This window comes from Mauremys reevesii, linkage group 2, assembly GCF_016161935.1.
Source record: "Mauremys reevesii isolate NIE-2019 linkage group 2, ASM1616193v1, whole genome shotgun sequence".
Taxonomy (NCBI): Eukaryota; Metazoa; Chordata; order Testudines; family Geoemydidae; genus Mauremys; species Mauremys reevesii.
Window position 1 is genome coordinate 15,790,337 of NC_052624.1, and position 19,850 is coordinate 15,810,186.

Sequence of the window (19,850 nt, forward strand, 5' to 3'; positions counted from 1 at the left end):
GGTTGTAGTCAGCCACCCAGGAGTTCTGCTAGAGGGGCTGCTTCAGATCACTGTAGCAAACGAACACACTCTGGAAAAGCTAAACAAGTGATTGGCTTCAACATCCATCTCTACTAGTCCTGGGGGGCTGGAGGCGGTCAGTTTGTAGGAAAACCTATATCAGGTTACTACTATATTTATTATATCTTATTTTAAAACCACAGTTAAATAGAGCAACACAATAAGGTTTGCAGCTATTTTATTTACAAGTATACATTTAACACAAAGAAACACAGATATCCAAGCCTAGTTAAGAGTAGTGTAACAATATGCATCATTTTGATGATTATTCTAACCAACAGACTACACTGAAAAATTAATGCCAGTAAAATTCTTGGTCATAATATTAAGAAATACAATATAAACTGAAAATATGATTGCTTAAAATTTGAAAATGGAAGTGAAGCCATTTACACAGGAGTCAGAGTTTAACATAATCTGAGGAAAAAGGCTCCAACCAACTGTGCATCTTTCAGGTTAAACAGAAGAAAAAAGAAGCATAGTTTATCCTTAAAGATAACGGGCAGTTTGCTTCTTCAGGTAGAATGTATTCCCAGTGTTCAGGTTTTGCAGTGGAATTACATTACTGAGCACGACGACTTTCCTTGTGAAGCTGCCCCATCAATCTTTTCTGCCTCCAAAATTATCCTCCTAAAAACATCCACGGCAGTCTGCAAAGAGAGGAGTGTGATTAGCATGAAGGCTGCAAATACCACTTACTGAGAGAAAGACAACTTGGTACAGTTTTGCTGGCTACTCTAATAGACAAATGCATACTCAATTTATCGAGTCAGGTCTCAAACAAATATGGTAGGATTTGGGTAAGTAGGAAATCTAGGTGTATTGAAATATTTACCACAAGAAACTCTTTGGAAAATGGGCATAACCCAATATACATGCTTACATGGGGAAACATTTTAAAAAATATTCTGCAGAGAACAAGCTTTAACTGAATTGTCAAAAAACCCAAAAAGCTAATTACTATAATTCTGCTTTGTATTGTAGCCATTTTGAATAGTAAGTGCTCTTTGACAGTATTGAAGGCTTACATATTCTGCCTCTCCAAAAGACAATACACAAGTATAAAATTAAATCATATACTCCAAGCAATACTACTACAATTCAGATTAGAAGAGACATTATCTCTGTAAAGCAGCAAGTAATTTAACATCAAAAGGAGAGGAAAAAAATGGAGGAAAGCAATTCCAATTGAAATTAAAAAAAACAATTCAGTAGAGGGTTGGTTTTAAGCGTCTTGAGTCCTTTCGTCATGCATAGTGAATGTTCCTACATTATACTGCTCATTTACATTTTATTGTATGACTACCATCAGACACTGCCTAGTTTACAAGTATTGTCCGAGATGAGGTGTCCTGTTCAGCTCTACCAGAATGAGGCAATGAGATTTGACACCTGCTGCAGGAAAATGCTCCAGCGATAACAGAAGAAAGTTGAATTTCAAGGGGAAGTATCTAATTTTAACCAAAATCCTTTTGAAAAGAGTTAATATGATCAGATAAACCATAAATATTGCGACAGGGTCACAGCTTACATTATACATATGAAACCTCAAACTGCAAAACAGCAGGCATTAACATATGTTGGTTGCATGTAGCCATATATTATAAGCTTGCCACTTCCTTATACGGTTGAGGAAAAAAATCCAAAACCCCTGAAAAAAAAACCCCACACAAAAACTGTTCAAATTTACTGTGTGTAGGCATCCTCGTGCACATCCCTTCAGCAGCTAAGAGTAACTGCTATTCTCTGAGCAGGAGTCATCTTTCCAGTTATTGATTCCACTTAGAACTCCTTGCTGGACCCTCCCCTAGGTAGACTGAACAAGCTTAGGCTACAGTAATCACTGGATAACGTTTTTCCAATCTACTTGATGCTATTCTCTCAGATTAGTTAGGAATCCCCTTGATAGTCTCTCCCTATCACGTCCTCTATGCTTTGGACTCACCTTCCAGATGTGGGGAGGACCCACATTGTTATTCTACTGTATGCGATCCCGACCTAGACAGTAACTTGGTGGGCAGAATGGATCTGTGCAAGGACACAAAGGAGTGGCACCTTTACTTGGGTCAGAACTAGGTAGGAGCTTAAGTCCTCATCTTTGAGTTACAACCTGCTGGACTAGCAGGTTGTAACTCACAGAAGCTGAACAACTGAATCGGACATTCCTCTTCAATGTAAGTAGGAGCCTGATTCATTAGAGAGTAAAGGTTTCAACAGATTTGACAGAAGTGGTAGACTGAACATTTGACTAGTTTACAAGGTTTTCATGAAAGCATGAAAAGTTAAGATGCAGAAACGTCAAGCCCTCTTTAAACTTCCCCCAGAGGTTACTCTTCACTTCAAAAATTCTATTAAATGAAGCACCAGTGTACTTATATGGACTGAGAAACTTCAAATAAGGGGGTTTATGTCATGACACATTCAGGTTGAAGCATTATTGAATACTAGCCCACACTGAGAAATAGTCACCCCTTTACAGAAGTTAATATGCAAAAATGGAGCATTCCATTGCACCTCCTTGTGGGATTCACTTTGTATGGTTAGACTGCAGACTGTAGATAATAGATTGCTTTGTTTTTGTATATTTTACAGTCACTTTATTAAATATTCCTTTCTACATTATTATCCTAAAGCCAATAGTGATGCTGAAGTTCTCAGCTTCATTTTGGGTTTCTGATCAAGTTAAAGACAGACATTGGTATTCTGACTAAGGGACGTTTGGTCAAAAGCTCCCAGGGTATCAATTTTAGTCTATCCAAATGTCATTACTATTATAATTTCACGAGCACCAAATTCAGTTTGTATTGAAAAGAAAAGATATTCCATGTTATATGGAGGCAAATGTATGAGAACTGGAAGAAGCTGGTACAAGAGACTATAATTTGTTTAAAATAAACATGCTGAAAAACTCTGTGTGCTATGTGTTCTGACCTGGCAGTTATTTCTCCAGTAAGGTACAATTTTTAGTTGGCTCACTTCCAAATAAATTCCACTAGACTCAAATGGCCCCACAATCTTAAAGTAATTATAGTAAGATCATAGCAGGCTGAATTCTATGTATAGCCTCTCTCATATTGAATACCATGTGTTCTGTACCGTCTCAGGAACCATTAAAATACTATTCATAAATACAATTTTCCAAGCAATCCAAAGGCAAACTGACATAAGTGGCTGATTAGTCAAATTGCACAATACGCTTCCTGTGCAAATTAGATTTTAGCAGAGTTCTGGACAGGATTACAGATCCCATCAACTACTTTCTGCTGATAAATTTTCCGCGGGTGACAACTTAAAGGAAAAATCTAGTCTGACCTACAATACACTTAACATTGTTATGTAAACAGTTGAAATTTTATTTTGGCTCTAGTAGACACTATTCTCTACATTCCTGACTGGAAACAGCTATTAAAAAAAAAAAAAGAGCACTTATTCTGTCAAATGAGACGAGACTATATGTTATTTCTCAGCGAGATTGTTCGTCTGGGCCACTCACCAAGATGTAGGTGGCCAGTGAATACATTTCACAGAAAAGATGGGATATTTAACATGTTTTAGTTAGATACATTCTTTATGGATCTACAAAGAAAGATCAAGAATACATTTTCAAGCTGGTAAATCTTTTCAGCAAAACAAGGTCATGAGACGACAGACAGGTGCCACTGTTGCATGAACAATACAGTCTTCACTGGAAACCACTTCCCTACCTCACAGGGGTACTGCAATGCTGTTCAATGCAATTGGTCAAGTCTACACTACAAACTTTTGTCAGGGGCTGGATAAGCTGTACTGGCAAGGAGCACAGTTTGGCTAGCATAAGCTGTGTCTACACTAGAAGCACTTGCCAGCATAGTATACAGATATGGCTATACCAGCAAAGTGCTCCTACGTATAGAACTGGCCTTTGTTTGATGATTGATGGCAGTGGTGATCAGAATTACTGAACTCTGATCAGCCATTTGACCATGTTGGCTTATTTCTAGATTTCAGTTTAGTTTTTTTCGAATTGAGGACAGCACAGCAAGTGGTAAAGTTTGGATTTAATGCTAACTACTGAGTATAATCAAATCAGGGTGGGGGGAGGGAGAGAAGGGTATTTCTACCTAATCTTACATAAAGCACTAGAGGCTTTAAGTCTGTTTGCTCTTCCTTTGCTGCTAATACACTTGATCATGGAACAATTATATGGCCTAATTACAGACATTGAAAACTACTGAGAACAGCATAAAGGCATAGTTATTTGAACTCATGTTCTGCATTTAGGTTTGTGTGAAATGTTTTGCTTGGCTCCACAGTTTGAGTGCTTATGAGTAGGCTTGGCATAAATACATTTTTTAAAATATAATTTCAGATTTTTTAAAGCATTTTTATTTTTATCAATTTAAGTTTTCACAGTTGCATGAAATTATGGGAGGGCCTGTCTATTTAGTGACAGTAAATATTGTGATTAAAAAAGGTTTTATAATCATTAAAACCAATGGTCATCACCACATGTCAAAATATACAAAGTAAATATTCTTAAATCAAACTAAGTTCCCAAGCAGCTTTTTTTTTTTCTCCCCCCTTACATTTTTGCCTATTTGTATGTTTTGATTATCAATGGGGGGGGGGGGGGGGAAGAGAGAGAGAAAGTGTTGAAATAGATGTTTTAGGACCATTAACAAGCTACCACACAAGAGTTTACTAGACACCTCTTGGGTGGTTCCATTAAACACACCAATTTGCCTTTCCCTGGCACAGTAAGATCAGGCAACGCACTCAGTGTGCAGATCTGATCTTTGTGCTACAAAAAATTGTCCTCCTCAAGGAGGAGCATGAACTAGATTCACTTGTGGCTTTGCCCCATAAGCTCCTAATGTGTTTTGGTACAAGGGCATTTTACATCTTCCAAAAGAGGAGGAAAGAAAGCCCTAGAATGTGATGGGGAACAGAAGATAAGGGAATGCAGTTGGACTTCAGACACAACGTAACATCTGTTATAATTGTATTTCAAGCTTGGTGTTTAGCTCCAGGGGCAGACTTCTTCAGGCTCTTGTGAAGTCACCACCCTAGAAGCACGCTGACTGCAGTTGGCAACAGGAGATGTATTTCAGAGTTCTCTGATTCTAGCTCCTAGCAAGAGGAAAGTGCAGAGGTCATGGAAGTAGTTCCTTGAGTCCACATCCACAAGCTCGCCACCATGGAAACCAGTACCTATAAGCAATCCTAGATTTGACTATCTGCAGTTACAGCAGGGGATTACATCTTCAGATGCTTTTTCTGCCCACTGCTATCTTGAACTGGACTCCTAAGTACACCAGTTGAGAAGGAGACAAACACTGCACTTTGTGATCCAGCTATGGCTCTCCAGAAAGAAATCTACAGCAGCAACAGCTTCCTTTGCCTGGTGTTCTATCAAAAGGTTGCTGCAAGCTTGGTCAGTGTTCTTGATGTTGTTCCTGGTGGCCCAAATGGGAAAGCTTTGCATTGACTGTAATAGCCTCAGCACTGCAAAATACTGAGTAGCTGATGTGAAGGCCATGTTGGGATGTGATGATCTAAGCCAGTGATTCTCAAACTGTGGGTCGCAACCCTGTTTTAATGAGGTCACCAGGGCTGGCGTTAGACTTGCTGGGGCCTGGTGCTGAAGCCAGAAGTCCGAGCCCCACCGCCCAGGACTGAGGCCAAAGCCTGAGGGCTTCAGTGCTCAGGTTACAGCCCCCAGGTTACAGCCCCCGCCTACCCAGGGTGGAAGCTCTCAAGCTTTGGCTTCACACACCCCCAGGGGCTGAGGGTCAGGCTTCAGCTTTGGCCCCCCCCATCCGGGGCGGAGCAGCTCGGGCTTCGGTCCCCATTCCCGGGATCATGTAGTAATTTTTGTTGTCAGAAGGAGGAACTTCAACTCCAGATTTATAGAATCTGGGTAGTCCTCTTTAAGCAAGAAGCCAGCTTTCCTGCAAGCAGGAGGATAAAGGGAGGGTGGAGCATAGTCATAGTCCAGTCCCAATAGTCAGGGTGCTGGTATTATCATGGCCAGAAGACAGCAGCTGGAGAATTTATGAATCTAACCAGAAGGCAAGTGCTCAGGGACTTCTTGCTCCTAAAGGACGCTCCCTTTGTTCACCCAAGACAGCAGCTACCACCCAGAGAACAACAAGTCTTGCTCCCAAGCTAGAGGAAGCTTCTGCCCTCTAAACTGGAGGGGGCTTTAAAATCATGGAAGACAATCTTGGCTCCTCAGAAGGGGGTCCCTATCCCAGAGGTTCCTTGGTGCCAGTGTGAGATCTTGCCGAAGAGGAGGAAGCGTCTCCAGAACCAGTAGGATGTTCCTGTCTGTGGTTCCTGTTGAAAGGGATGCTTCCCTGTCCTGCTCCCTGCCTGATCTCTTTAGTTAAGGGGAGTCTTGGATGGATGCAGCCCTATCTCCCACCTTTTACCTTCCTTCCTGACGAGTGTAAGTCACAAGATCCCCGGCAGCTGCCTACAGTACCAAGGGTGGCTGTCCCAGCTTTGGCCTTTGGAGTACCTGAGCCCCTTGGTAGGCTAGACAGTAATTCTCTAGCTGTAGACTGAGGCAGCCACACAATGTTGGTGTGTCTTAGCAAGATTTGTGGAATCTGATACTTCTCTGCTCAGTCTTCACTGGCTGGCAAAGGTACTGATCTCTCCGCTTCTTGAAAACTATTGGATTTACCAAGCATATTGCACAGAACAAGTGAGCTCACCGAGATGGTTGTGTACTTTCTCCATCTGATGGAAAGGCGCTATACTCAAGCATCTGGACTGGCAGAGGATCAGAAGAAATCATTTACACCTGATGTTTAGGTTAAGAACCTGCATTACATTATGCCAATACCAATGATTAAAAAAAACCACAAAAACAAGAAAGTCTCCAGTTAAGGTTACTAGGTCATCCCTGATATAAATCTTGTCCAGCAACCTTTATATCAGTAGCAATATCTTTTGTACCAACTTAAGTGTTAGGTACTCACTGCAGTTTGGAAGCACTAATTAAAAACAGAGTTTTTGCAGGATTCCTAAAGAAATTGGGAGGCTCGTGGAGAAGTTCATACATTTCTGATGTACAATTACTGTTCCTCCCCTTTGAAGCAGAGTCTAATGTGCACAGGTTTGCTACATATTTCAGATGACAGCAAATCATCTAGTAGTTCTGATGTCCAGGCATCACACAGCACACTTTTTATTATGGAAACATAACAAATCCCATGCCAGTCAGTTAACGAGACTATGTATGTTCGTACAGCACTTTAATATGCTAGGTCAAGGGTGGGCAAACTACGGCCCACGGGCCAGATCCGGCCCCTCAGGACTTTGGATCCGGCCTGCGACACCATGTCCTTGTGGCACCCAGGCAGGGGGGCAGAGGGCTCCGTGTGTCGCCTCCAGGCACCGCCCCCCGCAGCTCCCATTGGCTGGGAACGGGGAACCATGGCCAATGGCAGCTTCAGGGGAGGTACCTGGAGGCGCGGAAAAGGTAGCACACGCGGAGCCTTCCGCCCCCATCTCCCACAGGGGCCGCAGAGCTTCTGGGAGCGGCGCGGGGCTGGGGACAGGGCAGGCATGCAGGGAGCCTGCACTGGCCCTGGTGTGCGCCACTGTCACCCCGGAGCCGCTTGAGGTAAGCGGCGCCAGGCTGGAGCCCAAACCTCTCCTGTACCCTGCCCCCCAACTCCCTGCCCTAAGCCTCCTGCCTGCACCTCACACCCCTCCTGCACCCCAACTCCCTGCCAAGCCCCCTGCACCCCTGTGCACCCCCTACTGAACTCCACACCCCTCCTCCACCCCAACCCCCTGACCTGAGCCCCCTACTGAACCCTGCACCCCTTACACACCAACCCCATGCCCTGCATACAATTTCCCCACTCAGATGTGGCCCTCGGACCAAAAAGTTTGCCCACCCCTGTGCTAGGTGTTATGAAAAAACTAACTTCTTTATAAAAAAAAGCAGGCTACGTAACTAGAGTGTCACTTCAAGTTTCAGAAAGTTATCAATAAGTTCACAATATGAATTAGTGAGCAGTTACAAAAATTTATATTTAGCAATGGGAAATAACTGAATGCCAGCTAGACTTTGTCTAAGAAACGTTGACTGCAGTTAAGTCAGATTTAGCTTAAAGACTTTGTTCTAGAGTGGAGCATTTGTATACAACTTGTCTACTAAAAACCACTTAGCTGCAAGTCTATTACTCACTGAAGGATTTTACAGGACATTTACAATCTTCATTTTTTGCACTACTCTGGAACTAAACCGAAGAGTGGCATTAAACTTGCCAAAATCTAAACCAAGAACTCAAGTACTACAGAAATTAAATCGTGACTTCCTTTGGATCTGCAGAAGATTTTGAAAGATTTGTACAATCAGTTTTCTTGACTGGTGTGGAGAAAGTAAATAAGGAAGTGTTTATTCCTTCTCATAACACAAGAACTAGGAGTAACCACATGAAATAGGCAGCAGGTTTAACAAAAACAAAAGGAAGTATTTCTTCTCACAACACATAGTCAACCTGTGGAACTCCTTGCCAGAGGATGTTGTGAAGGCTAAGATTATAACAGGGTTCAAAAAAGAACTAGATAAGTTTATGGAGGATAGATCCATCAACGGCTATTAGCCAGGATGGGCAGGGATGGTGTCCCTAGCCTCTGTTTGCCAGAAGTTGAGAATGGGTGACAGGGGATGGATCACTTGATTACCTGTTCTGTTTATTCCCTCTGAAGCCCCAAGCATTGGCCACTGACGGAAGACAGGATACTGGGCCAGATGGACCTTTGCTCTGACCAAGTTTGGCCATTCTTATGTTCTTTTGCCCTGTGGAAACTGGATTTTCTTGACTATCCACTGCCAGCAGCACAAGTTCTGGCAATTACATGTATGAAAGAATAGAAGAGGTATGATTTTTACCAGGAAACAAGGTTCCACCTTGCAGGATTGTCTGTTTGGTTGCACAAAGAACTTCAGGAAAGATACAGAGTTGATTCCTAATTTTAGGTATAGAGAGGTGCTAGTGAACTTTCCACCAGCACACGGGTCAGCCTGGAGCCTTATTCTTCATCACAAACCAATCTGATACTGTTCCTCTGACGCCATCATAAGCCTCGATTCCATAAGGCAAAAAAGTTTGTTACAACCAAAGCAAAAATGATATTTGAGTACAGACAGCCTATTAGTACTTCAAACCCACAGCCAGTTAAAATGAACTAGGGAAGAGGTCAAGGAACATTATAGATTAAGCACTATATGCAGCCACGAGAATTGATGGCACCCTCCGCACCCTCACAATTTGCAGGTACTCCAGAAGGAAGAGCCTGCAATGGGAGGAAAATGGTACATCACCAGCATCACCGCTAGCTTTTCTTCTGCCTGCATGAGAGAGGCATCCTGACCCTAGAGGCTCCTGGTGTCGACTTGCTGGGATTGCAGCCTGCATATCCCTGCCAATGAAAGCCAGGCAGGGGGAACCACCCGGTGTGAGAGGTGTGTTGATGGAATCTCAGGAAGCAGATATGAATTGCAGGTGGTGGCTCATCTCTACATCATCCAAGAGCACAAGGACTTTGACAGGGCACATGTCAACATTTGAGATGGAGGATGCTAGCCAACAGAGGACTACAGCAGCACCAGAGGAGAAAGAAGAACCAGCTGCTCTATGTGGAGGAGTAGCTGCTGGCCACTTTGGGCAGTAGACAGTGCTCCGCCCCACACCCCAGTATGCTGTATGGCAACAGGAAGTGAGAAGCAGACCTCAATTGCTGAAGGGGAGCCACATCTGCCCCCAAGACTGGCAGGCTCATAGCCACCACACCCAAGAGGTAGTGGTGTAGGGTGCCAATGGTCAGGGTTTCCCTTCTGAGAGGACAGAGGCATCCATCTGCTGACCCAATGTACCAGACGGTGTACTGCCTGCCTGAAGCTCACACCAGGAACATTACAGAAAGGTTGGCGCAGCTCATCGGTACCTCTACCTATGACTCATTCATGTGGGCATTAAATGTTACTGCTTATCACCCAGAGAAGATCAGCAGTGACTAAAGGCTCTGGAAGTGAGGGTCATGGAATTGGGAGTGCAGCTTGTGATATTGTCCATTCTCTCAGTTGAGGGCTGGGCCCAGATTGGGAGAAGCGCATCCAGTAGACAAATGCATGGCTGGGCAAGATGGTGTTGATGGGAGGGCTTTGGCTTTCTCAACAATGGAGTGCTGGTCTGAGAAGGAGGGCTGCTGGGAAGAGAGGGGGTCAGCCTGATCAAAAAGATGCTCTTCCCCAACTCACTAACCTAGTGAAGAGGACCTGAAACTAGGCTCAAAGGGGGCAGGTGAGACACTCACAGGTAAGCATAAAAAGGAGACCTTAAAAAGGTCTAGATTTTGGGGTGGAGGGGCAGACATGGAAAATTACAAGAGGGTCATAGGAGGAACAAGAAAATCAGTGGGGGAATCTGATTAACAATTTAGATGTCTATACACAAATGCAAGGCGTATGAAGAACAAACAGGAAGATCTGGAAGTATTAGTACATATGCTAAATTATGACATCAGAAACTTGGTCAGCTAAGTCTCCTGACTGGAATACTGGTATACAGAAGTAATGCTTGTTCAGGAAGAGCAGGCAGGGAAAACATGGGGGTGCTGTTGCATTTTATATCAAGAATATATACCTTGTTCTGAGTCCAGAAAGAGGTGAGAAGCAGATGAGTCTCTGGTAATGATAAAAGGGAAAAAATCATAGGGATGACCGCACAGTAGGGGACTACTATAGACAACCAAATCAGGAAAAGAAGGTGGATAAAGCATTTCTAGAACAAGCAACAGAAATATTCAAAACCATGAGACCTGGTAATTCTTGGGGACTAACTACCCAAACATCTATTGGAAAAGTAATATGGCAAAACACAAAATTTCCATTAAGTTTTTGGAACATATTTGGGACAACTTTTCTTCCAGAAAGTGGAGGAAGTAACCAGGACGACAGCCATTTTATACTTGATTCTAACTAGCAGGGAGTATTGGGTTCAAATATGAAGAGGGAGGCAATTTGGGTGAAAGATCATGAAGTGATCGATTTTATGATTCTAAAGAAAAGGAAGCAGTAGAATAAGGACAATGGACTTAAAAAAAAAAAAGCAGACTTTAACAGACTCAGAACTGATAGGTAAGGTCCCATGAGAAGAAAATCTAGGATAAAGGGAGTTCAGGAAAGGTGGAATTTTCCCCAGGAGAAAAATATTAAAGGCACAACTGCAAGCGATCCTGACGCAAAGGGAAGATAAGAACAGTAAGATGTCAACATGGCTCCATCAGAAGCTCCTTAACGACCTGAAAAAAAATCAAGAAGAATTTCTACAGAAAGCAGAAACATGGGCAAATTGCTAAGGAGGATACAAAAGAACAGCACAAGCATGGAGGGACAAAATCAGAAAAGCGAAGGCACAAAATGACTTACACTTAGCAAGAGACATAAAAGGCAATAAGAGGTTCCTTAAATCCTTTAGGAGCAAGAGAAAGACTAAGAAAATGTAAGTCCTCTACTTAGCAGGGAAGGAGAATGAATAGATGAAAACAAAAAGGCTGAGATGTTTAATGCCTATTTTGCTTAAATCTTCCCTAAAAAGGTTAATAGTGACCAGATACTCAACACAATTGATATTAACAACAAAAAGAGGGAAGGAGCTCAAGATAGAATAGGGAAAGATCTAAATATTCTTTAACCTGTTAAGTTAGATGTATTCCAAGTCTATTGGGGCTGATTAAATTAATCTCAGGTATTTAAGGAACTAGCTGAAGCAATCTTGGAACCATTAGCAATTATCTTCGAGAACTCCTGAGGGATGTCCCAGAGGACTGGAGGACAAACATAGCACCCCATCTTTAAAAATGGGAACAAAGACTGGGGAATTATAGACCAATCAGTCTAACTTTAATACCTGAAAAGATACTGGAACAAATTATTAAACCATCAATTTGTAAGCACTTAGAGGATAACAGGGTTAATAAGGAATAGCTAGCATGGATTTTGACTTGCTTCCTCCAACCCAACCAGGCCAGTAACCAAGTGTCATGATATATGGCTTTAATAAGGCTTTTGACACAATCCCACAAAATATTCTCATAATGAAATTAGGGAAATGTGGGCTACATAAAATTACTAGAAGGTGGGTGCACAACTGGCTGAAAGACCATACTCAGAGTATGAATCGGTGGCTCCTCATCCAACTGGAAGGGTATATATATCTAGTGGAGGTCCCATAGGTGTCTGTCACTACTGAATATTTTCATTAGCATCTTGGATAATGGAGTGGAGAGTAGGCTTAAAGTTTGGATGCCACTAAACTGGGAGAGGTTGCAAGCTCTTTAGAGGACAGGATTAGAATTCAAAACAACCTTGACAAGTTAGTGAATTGGTCTGAAGTAAACAAGAGGAAATTCAATAGACAAGTGCAAAGTAGTACATTTAGGAAGGGAAAAAAATCAAATGCAGAACTACAAAATGGGGGCAGTACTGCTGAAAAGGATCTAGGGATTACAGTGGATAACAAAATCTGAATCAATGTGATGTAGTTTAAAAAAGGCTGATATATTCTGGGGTATATTAATAGAAGTGGTATATGTAAGACAAGAGAGATAACTGTCACATTCTACTTGGCACCAGTGAGCCCTCAGCTGGAATACAGTGTCCAGGTCTGGGTGCCACCCTTTAAAAAGATGTAGACAAATTGGGGAGCACTCGGAGGAGAGAACAAAAGTGATAAAATGTTAAGAAAACCTGACCTATGAAGAAAGATTAAACGCATACCCAGTTTATCATCTTAAGAAAAAAGACGGGGGGGGGGACCTCATAAGTCTTCAAATGTCTTAAGGGCAATTATAAAGAAGACAGTGATCAACTGTTTTCCATGTCTACTGAAGGTAGGACATGTGATGAGCTTAATCTGCAGCAAACTTTCTTCTGAGGTCCCCCGCAACATGCTATAAAAACTCCATAGCCCAGCTGTATCACAACAACTGTTTTTCTGTATACAAGAACAAGGGCCAGCATTAGGAGGTAGCAAGCAGGGTAATTCCCTGGGGCCCCACAACAAAGAGGTTTCAGAGTAGCAGCCGTGTTAGTCTGTATCCGCAAAAAAACCAGGAGTACTTGTGGCACCTTAAAGACTAACAAATTTATTTAAGCATGAGCTTTCGTGAGAAGTAGCTCACGAAAGCTCATGCTTAAATAAATTTGTTAGTCTTTAAGGTGCCACAAGTACTCCTGGTTTTTTTGTTTGTTTTTTTTTACAACAAAGAGGGCATCACAAAGCTAAGTTGCTCAGGCTTTGGCTTCAGCCCCACGTGGTAGGGCTCGGTGTCCTGGGCTGCAGTTCTGTATGGTGAGCTTCAGCTTTCTGCCCTGGGCTCTAGCAAGTCTAACGCTGGCCATGCTTAGCAGCCTCCCTGAAACCTGGTTGAGAACCACTGATGTAGATTATATATTAGGAAAAAACTTTCTAACTAGAAGGGTAGTTAAGTTCTGGAATCCCCATCACTCAAGGTTTTTAAGAACAGGTTGGACAAACACCTGTCAGGGATGGTCTAGGTCTACTTGGTCCTGTTTCAAGTCCAGCCCCCTGCACTGAACTCTCAATGCCCTTTTCAGCTCTACATGTCTGTGAAATACTGGAACATATTCAGGGGGTAAATGAGGAAGTTATTACACCAACAAGGATTAGTGTTAGGTTAGAATGAAATTAAATCTGCTAGTTTTGTCATCATTTAGAAATAACAATGGTAACATTTACAATGTTTCCTGGTTATACTTGGTCAGATTGTGGCCATCCATCCATTAACACAACCCACATCACTACAAGATTTGTGAATTATTTATGGATTATGAGGCAGGAAAACATTACTCCTATTTCAGAGGGAATAGAAGCACACTGGCAAAGCTGGAAAAGAACCCAAATCTAAGGGCTGGCTAGTGCCCTACCCACAATGCTATCCTTTCATCCTTGTAGCGGTATGTTCCTGCTAAGGAGTCAGCAATTAATTCTCTATTTTTGAAGGTACTGATACAGATCAAGCCATTACCACTTCAACTTAAGGTGAGAGTTGACACTTAATCTAACTCTTTCCATTTTAGCACCAGAATCAGACACACACATAATTAAGTTACACCTTTAGTCCCATATTTCTCCTTTCAGCAATCTGACTTCATCTACAATTCTCAGTGAAATATCTGGACAAGCTTGCACACATGGACTTCATTGCAAGCAATCATTTCACTTTCTGTTGCCAATACACAGCAATACAGCATATTTTAGTCTTCTTCCCATTGCGATGAGGTACATGTGGAGACATTTAAAGATCCTTTGATACCGAATCCCACTATTTAAATTGCAGCGTATCAAAGTGGATGTTAATTGGTTACCTGATTTTCTTTAGCAGAGGATTCCAAGAAAGCTGCATTCCAGGATTCTGCTAAAGCTTTCCCTTCTTCATAGCTAATCACCCTGACCAAATAGAAGACAATATAAATTATTACAGCAAAGAAAATGTTCGATGGCTTGTGGAGAAGTTAGAGCAACAACTGCCGCGCAACTGCAGTTACTTCCCTGCAGCACTTCTATGAAGTATTAAACTGCATCACATGCAGTATAAACATCGAAGTAAAATTTGGGTCTTGCAATACTTGCTTTCCATTTTTACTACCTCCATTTTATATAGTGCTTTAAAGTTATTGTCACAACATTCCTATGAAGTAAACATGCAACTACTCCATTTTGTAGATGAAAGAGAGACATTAAGTGACTTGCCCCAAAGTGAGAGCCAGGATTAGAATTCAGTAGTTCCTGGCTCTCATTTCCATTCTCAAGTCCACAGTTCCTTAGTTATGATAACTTAGTTTAATTTAGAATTAGGTTAGCTTATGCTAACTTTTTAGCTATGGGAAATTATGTACCTATAATTTAGTTCCCCAGAAGAAAATTTCATTGAAATTGTTACAAGTGATGTTGCAACAGAGAACAGTTATGGTATCTTAAATTTTTCAGAAAAATATTGTATTTACAGTACATACCGTTCCATATGCAGATCTTTTTTGTTTCCAACCAGCATAATGGGTATTCTGTGAAAAGAGTGAACCACTTTTAGAATAGCTGTTATAGCATATTGAACAAAGTACTAGTAATATACCTGCAATGAAATGAGATGAAAGTGTTACTACTTACTGGACTTTTCCCACCATATCCAATAACTTGCCATGGATAACTTTAATCACTTCAAAACTGCAAAATAAAGGGATGAAATCACACATGCACTCTGATGTTTAGCCTTAATACCCAATACACAATTAATTCCACCTGTAGACTGAGTTTAAGCTTTATTCTCACTTTAGATGTAAAACAACTGAGATGCTGTAAATGTGTTACTGATTCCTATACAAGAGAGGCAAATTGGGCCAGAACTCCATAAAACACTATACCATCTAACAATGTTCTTACATAGGCCAAGATAATCCTGCCTAATATACCTGATTTCCCTTTTGATAAAGGGCACTGCAAGTGTATGAATCAAGATGGGGAAAGTCATGCTTTAAGCATTATTTGGATGTTTGATGTATCTGCTTGGACTGTAGGTACACTTTAGGCAGAATGTGTAATAAGATTTAGCTGCACAAATGTAGGAAGTCTGGGTAAGAAGGTTAAGTTAAAAGTACAGCTTCAAAAAACAAGCAAGCACTAAGAGGGAAGGTGCAATAGAATTACTAAGGATGTATTGCTTTGCTGAAATTCATAGTACTTTCCATTTTAAATTGGGACAATACTCAATTTCAAAATTAAAGTAGAATCAGAATTTATGCACTTGAAAATGAAGAAAAAGCCTAAACTGTGACTTTCCAAGTCAAGAGAAGCACAAACTGAGCTGCAGGCGATATGAGAAACATTGCTTGTTCAGATACTACAATTATGGGTGCTAATACAAAGTCTGTACATGAAGACTTGAGTGACTAAGGCCAGAAGCAATATTGTGAGGTGCCAGGAAGCCTCAAACCAAGCTAACTTAATGGGTATTGGATATTTAGTACCATGCAGAATAAGCAAGCTGTAAACAAATGAAGCCAGTGATGTGCAATGGCAACCACTGTATTACATTTGGAGTAACTGAGCTATTAGAGAGTTTGACAGACAACTTTGATTATAACAGGGACACCATGTATCAACCTGGACTGGACACAAATACGGCAATTAAAAATTATGTAGGGTAGATAAGGTAGGTTCTGACTTTCAAAACTTTGCCATAAGTAGTGTGCTCATTTACATGGCATTTTAATCAGAGCTCAATTTTCAAGGGCCTGATTCTTCAAGCACAGATTTGCATTGAATACGGGCCACAAAGAGATGCCTTGAATACCTCCCTGTACAAGACTGGTCTAATCTGCACGAGGAAACCAGCTTGGTATCAAACTAGTCAAGAATCAGGGGTCCACAAAAGTAGCCTAAAGCCATCTTTGCTTCTTTTGCCCAACAACTGACCACAGGCAGATTATAGGTCAGCCTGACTGTAGAATCTGGCCCACAGTTAGGTATGCACCCTCCTGCCTAAACCAGTAAGGACTAAAGCCAGCCTGTGGACACTTGGGAAGGAGATTGTAAGAGCCAATGAAAATACAAACATAGAAATACAGAGAGACAGTGAACTCTAATGACTGTTATAATGGACCAAACAATTGTCAATAAACCCAAAACAGAAGGGGGGGGAGGGAGGGAGGACTGTCAATGGACAAGGTAGCATTACACTGATGTTTCATATCACTTCATCTTTACTACCTTATGAATGGATTTCCTACATTAGCAAGTGGAATTAACTAAGTTTTAATTTAAAAGACAAGGTAACTGTAGGGCCACAATTTATTCTCTGCAGGCTAACAGTAACTGAGGATTCGTTAAGGGAGGTATAAACTGGTTTATAATGCATGTTATTGCTCACTAGACGAAAGACAATCCAAGGAAGCAGGGACCACCAGCAAAAGATGACACATGATACAAAGTAATGGAACCTACTTTGTGATACAAATTAGGAATTTAAGTAAATCAGAATGAGAAACCTTCAATAACCTTGTGAGCAAATTTAAGACTAGGTTAGAGAAGTAGGGCGTTGTTTGCTTCTTCAGGAGTGTTTTTATGAATTCCCATTTGACAAACACTGCACGAGTCACTCAATATAGAAGAGAATTTTTATTTTTTTTTGTTTAAAAGAATGGATTTTCCAAAAGAATCTACAACAAAAGCGTGGAAAGAAACAAGTACCCTACCATATCAGTACTCAAATGTTCAGTTCCTATATCAATATATAGCCAGTGACCTAGCTATATGAACCAAGAGCAACACTGGCAAACTTGTGTCAGACTGGAGTAGCAACCAACAAGCAAGCAGAAGACAAATCAAAGCCTCTTTGGCTTTCCAGAGTACTTAGGCAATCAGGGTGCGGTGTTACATGATATGTTCTGTCCTGCATCCAGAGTCTCTAAGCAGAAGAACAGGATATGACACCTTACACTTCAAGCAGATTTCTACTTTAAGAGCCAAGCAGTAAAAAAAAGCCATTAAAAAAACCAAAAACTAGAACTTGCAAGTATAGACCCAAGGCAGTCTGAATATATTCTGCAGTTCTTTGCTAAGCTTACACTATAATTTGACTCTTCCACAGTGGCATCCCAACAGTTGTCAGGCAGGACAAACTTCTGTTTTTCACCTGACTGCTTGACTTTGCAGCACTACATAATAGAGAACTGGAGCCAGAGTTAAAAGAATTAAATCCTCTAGTTATTACTGATCAGGTGTAGGACAATCAGTGGAAGCTTCCAGGTCATCAATGTGCCCCAACTCTGGTTGCAAAGTAGTAACTCTAGCAGCAAAGATTCAGCCTCTGTTGCTATTCTAGCCGTGTTCTCTGGGTGAAACTACAAATAAGGGAACTTTACATCTTCAGTACGCTGTCGCAGATGCAGGCAACTGTCGCTTTGAAGTGGACGGAGATTGAGACCACCAATTCATTTTACTTAGGACCATGCTACTAGCTAAGCCCAGATCTGAACTAGTGACCAAGAAGATGGGAGACTCCATGTCCCATAAATCCCCAGGGTTTCAAGTACTGTCTTGAAATTAAGCCAGAGTGCCTCCCCCAGAAGGAGAGAATGCCATCACCAAGTTTGTGTTGTTACAGAATTTGTACATGGGGATGCTTTATAATTATTTCACACTGTCTTAAGACTCAATTCTTACCTTCATCACCTGTTACTGTGAAAGATCCTGTAAACAGCGACAGAAGCGGCTGTCTAAAAACTTATGCTCCCTTTAACATTATTCCTCAATACTACAGAATGTTAATTTGTTTCATTAGGTAGATCTGCCGAAGCTACTCTGCGTATACTTTATGTATTAACATAATGAGCAACCATAAGAGCATTTGAGCAGCCCAGAAGAGTTCAGATTAGGACATACTAGACACTCCAGTACCTGTCAAGAATGCAAACAAATGTTTTCTTTCAAAGTGTCCCTATGTGCTGAAGAGGAAGAGAGGTCGCTCAGGACCTTCTGTTTAAAAAACAACAAAAAAACCCTTGAAGGTTCTTAGATTTTACTTATTTAGTAGCTTACATAAGGAAGCTACTATTTTTACATTGCTAACTCTTCCTCTTCTACTGATATGCAGATGCTGTACAAGGTAACTTTAAAAAGAAATCCTGCCGTTAAACCCCACCAAATTTATAGAAATAAGACAACGTAGGGGTCCAAAAAAGGAAGGCGATTAATAGAATATGGTGCCAATGACTGTACAAAAACCTAATGAAGAGGTTAATGTGCTTCTGACCAGTAAAGAGATTACCTAGAAGAAAGCCGGGCCCTCAACCCAGAAAGGACCTTAATTCAAACTCTGAAATCTGAATAGCTATTCTGAGAAACTATTTTACAGTAAGACATGTCCTTCAATACTGCAAATAAAAAAGCAGCCTACAAGCCAAATTCATATACACTGTCTATTGCCCGGAAGCTCATAGCAATGAACAGGCAATTTCTACCAGTCAACCGGACAGGTGGGCAAGGCAGAAAAAACCCACAAAGAAGAATCAGCTCTATTTGAGTGCAAGGCTACAGCTACCCTACAGAGCTTACAGCAGCGCAGATACACCAATGCAGCTGCGTCACTGTGGCACTGCTAATGCAGACACGAGAGCGCTCTCCTGTCGGCTTTCTTACTCCAGCCCCTGCGAGCGGCAGTAACTATGTCAGCAGGCGCAGCTCTCCCACTGATGTTGTGCTGTCAACTCTGGCGTTTATGTTGGTGCAACTTACATTGCTTGCGGGATGGGTGGGGGGATGGGAGATTTAGTCACCCTAGTGAGCGACATAAGCTATGCCAAAATAAGCTGTAGTGTAGACACAGCCTAAGTTTATACGGCTAAGAGGAAAGAGAAACAATAATATGGTTCTTATGTTCCCATGATTTCTGACCCAAGGAGAAAAGTCAGAAAACATGTAGTGCCCTTACTATTTTAGGTCATGTTTCAGTTTATTTATGCCTCTTTGTACTCATATACACCACAATGAGCAGCACTAGGAATACTTAAGCTTGATCATCTTTTTACTCAAAGTTCATAACCAATACATTTGAATATGGATTCTCTCTTTACTCTCCCCCAACCACTGTATTTTGCAAGCTGCTTAGGTACAGTAAAGATCAAATGCTATTGTGAGGAGAACTGTTATTCCCATTTTACTGATGGGAAATGGAGGCAGAGATTAAAGAATTGTGAGGGCATACAG

The 19,850-nt window shown here is 41.4% G+C and overlaps 1 protein-coding gene across 1 annotated transcript in view; it reads right to left on the reverse strand.

Annotated features, from left to right (window-relative positions):
• Window positions 1–221: 221 nt before the first annotated feature.
• Window positions 222–19,850, reverse strand: part of RHEB (Ras homolog, mTORC1 binding) — a 56,915-nt gene continuing 37,286 nt past the window's right edge. The window contains exons 5-8 of the mRNA XM_039524137.1: window positions 15,255–15,311; window positions 15,104–15,151; window positions 14,456–14,537; window positions 222–710 (exon numbers count right to left, since the gene is read on the reverse strand). Of these exons, the coding sequence (XP_039380071.1) occupies window positions 618–710; window positions 14,456–14,537; window positions 15,104–15,151; window positions 15,255–15,311 (280 nt within the window). The 3' untranslated portion in view covers window positions 222–617. The remainder of the gene's footprint in view (window positions 711–14,455; window positions 14,538–15,103; window positions 15,152–15,254; window positions 15,312–19,850) is intronic.